The sequence below is a fragment of the Nothobranchius furzeri genome, chromosome 7 (genome assembly GCF_043380555.1).
Source record: "Nothobranchius furzeri strain GRZ-AD chromosome 7, NfurGRZ-RIMD1, whole genome shotgun sequence".
Lineage (NCBI taxonomy): Eukaryota > Metazoa > Chordata > Actinopteri > Cyprinodontiformes > Nothobranchiidae > Nothobranchius > Nothobranchius furzeri.
Window position 1 is genome coordinate 62,934,937 of NC_091747.1, and position 2,500 is coordinate 62,937,436.

At 57.0% G+C, this 2,500-nt stretch overlaps 1 protein-coding gene across 1 annotated transcript in view; it reads right to left on the bottom strand.

The window, feature by feature from the left end:
• LOC107383156 (proline-rich protein 36) overlaps positions 1-2,151 on the bottom strand; it is a 9,753-nt gene extending 7,602 nt beyond the window's left edge. The window contains exon 1 of the mRNA XM_070553446.1: positions 1-2,151. This exon is cut by the window's left edge and continues 933 nt beyond it. Coding sequence (XP_070409547.1) covers positions 1-2,118 — 2,118 coding nt within the window. The 5' untranslated portion in view covers positions 2,119-2,151.
• Positions 2,152-2,500: the final 349 nt, after the last annotated feature.

The following is a 2,500-nucleotide window of genomic DNA, read 5'->3' on the forward strand; positions in this document are numbered from 1 at the left end:
AGCAGTGGCAGAAGGAGTAGCAGCAGGATGCATAGCAGCAGTAGCAGGAGGAACAGCAGGAGGAGGAGTAGGAGGAACAGGATAAGGAGCAGCAGCATGAGGAGGTGCAGCAGGATGAGGAGCAGCAGTAGCAGGAGGAACAGTAGCAGGAGGAGTAGGAGGAACAGGAGGAGGAGGTGCAAGATGTGGAGCAGCAGGAGGAGGTGCAGCAGTATGAGGAGCAGCAGTAGCAGGAGGAACATTAGCAGGGGGAGTAGGAGGAACAGGAGGAGGAGGTGCAAGATGTGGAGCAGCAGGAGGAGGTGCAGCAGGATGAGGAGCAGCAGTAGCAGGAGGAGTAGGAGGAACAGGTGGAGGAGTAGCAGGAGGAACAGTAGCAGGAGGAGTAGGAGGAACAGGATGAGGAGCAGCAGGAGGAACAGCAACAGGAACAGCAGTAGGATTAGGAGCAGCAGGATGAGGGGCAGAAGTAGGAGGAGCAAGATGAGGAGCAGCAGTGGCAGGAGGAACAGTAGCAGGAGGAGTAGGAGGAACAGGAGGAGGAGGTGCAAGATGTGGAGCAGCAGGAGAAGCAGCAGCAGTATGAGGAGCAGCAGTGGCAGGAGGAGTAGCAGCAGGATGCATAGCAGCAGTAGCAGGAGGAACAGTAGGAGGAGGAGTAGGAGGAACAGGATAAGGAGCAGCAGCATGAGGAGGTGCAGCAGGATGAGGAGCAGCAGTAGCAGGAGGAACAGTAGCAGGAGGAGTAGGAGGAACAGGAGGAGGAGTAGCAGGAGGAGGAGGTGCAAGATGTGGAGCAGCAGGAGGAGGTGCAGCAGTATGAGGAGCAGCAGTAGCAGGAGGAACATTAGCAGGGGACGTAGGAGGAACAGGAGGAGGAGGTGCAAGATGTGGAGCAGCAGGAGGAGGTGCAGCAGGATGAGGAGCAGCAATAGCAGGAGGAACAGTAGCAGGAGGAGTAGGAGGAACAGGAGGAGGAGTAGCAGGAGGAACAGTAGCAGGAGGAGTAGGAGGAACAGGAGGAGGAGCAGCAGGAGGAACAGCAACAGGAACAGCAGTAGGATTAGGAGCAGCAGGATGAGGGGCAGAAGTTGGAGGAGCAAGATGAGGAGCAGCAGTGGCAGGAGGGACAGTAGCAGGAGGAGTAGGAGGAACAGGAGGAGGAGTAGCAGGAGGAGGAGGTGCAAGATGTGGAGCAGCAGGAGGAGGTGCAGCAGTATGAGGAGCAGCAGTAGCAGGAGGAACATTAGCAGGGGACGTAGGAGGAACAGGAGGAGGAGGTGCAAGATGTGGAGCAGCAGGAGGAGGTGCAGCAGGATGAGGAGCAGCAATAGCAGGAGAAACAGTAGCAGGAGGAGTAGGAGGAACAGGAGGAGGAGTAGCAGGAGGAACAGTAGCAGGAGGAGTAGGAGGAACAGGAGGAGGAGCAGCAGGAGGAACAGCAACAGGAACAGCAGTAGGATTAGGAGCAGCAGGATGAGGGGCAGAAGTTGGAGGAGCAAGATGAGGAGCAGCAGTGGCAGGAGGGACAGTAGCAGGAGGAGTAGGAGGAACAGGAGGAGGAGTAGCAGGAGGAGGAGGTGCAAGATGTGGAGTAGCAGTGGCAGGAGGAACAGTAGGAGGAGGAGTAGGAGGAACAGGATAAGGAGCAGCAGTAGCAAGAGCAGCAGCATGAGGAGGTGCAGCAGGATGAGGAGCAGCAGTAGCAGGAGGAACAGTAGCAGGAGGAGGAGGTGCAAGATGTGGAGCAGCAGGAGGAGGTACAGCAGTATGAGGAGCAGCAGTGGCAGGAGGAGTAGCAGCAGGATGCATAGCAGCAGTAGCAGAAGGAACAGTAGCAGGAGGAGTAGGAGGAACAGGAGGAGGAGGTGCAAGATGTGGAGCAGCAGTAGCAGGAGGAACAGTAGCAGGAGGAACAGGGGGAGGAGGTGCAAGATATGGAGCAGCATGAGGAGGTGTAGCAGGATGAGGAGCAGCAGTAGCAGGAGGAACAGTAGCAGGAGGAGTAGGAGGAACAGGGGGAGGAGGTGCAAGATGTGGAGCAGCATGAGGAGGTGCAGCAGGATGAGGAGCAGCAGTAGCAGGAGGAGCAGCATGAGGAGGTGCAGCAGGATGCATAGCAGCAGTAGCAGGAAGAGTAGGAGGAACAGTAGCAGGAGGAGTAGGAGGAACAGGAGGAGGAGGTGCAAGATGTGGAGCAGCATGAGGAGGTGCAGCAGGATGAGGAGCAGCATGAGGAGCAGCTGGATGAGGAGCAGCAGTAGCATGAGAAGCAGCAGAATGAGGAGCAGCATGAGGAGGTGCAGCAGGATGAGGAGCAGCAGGAGGAGCAGGAGGCTGAGGGAGACTCTGACCCAGAACCTCTGTTCTGTCCTCTGAAGCCTCACAGACTTTCACCCCCCCACAGATCTCATAGGAGGTGTCGCACCCTCCAGAACCCGTCCAGTTCTGACCCGTTTCAGAGGAACCAGACAGAACATCAGCTGTCTGGGTTTCTGCT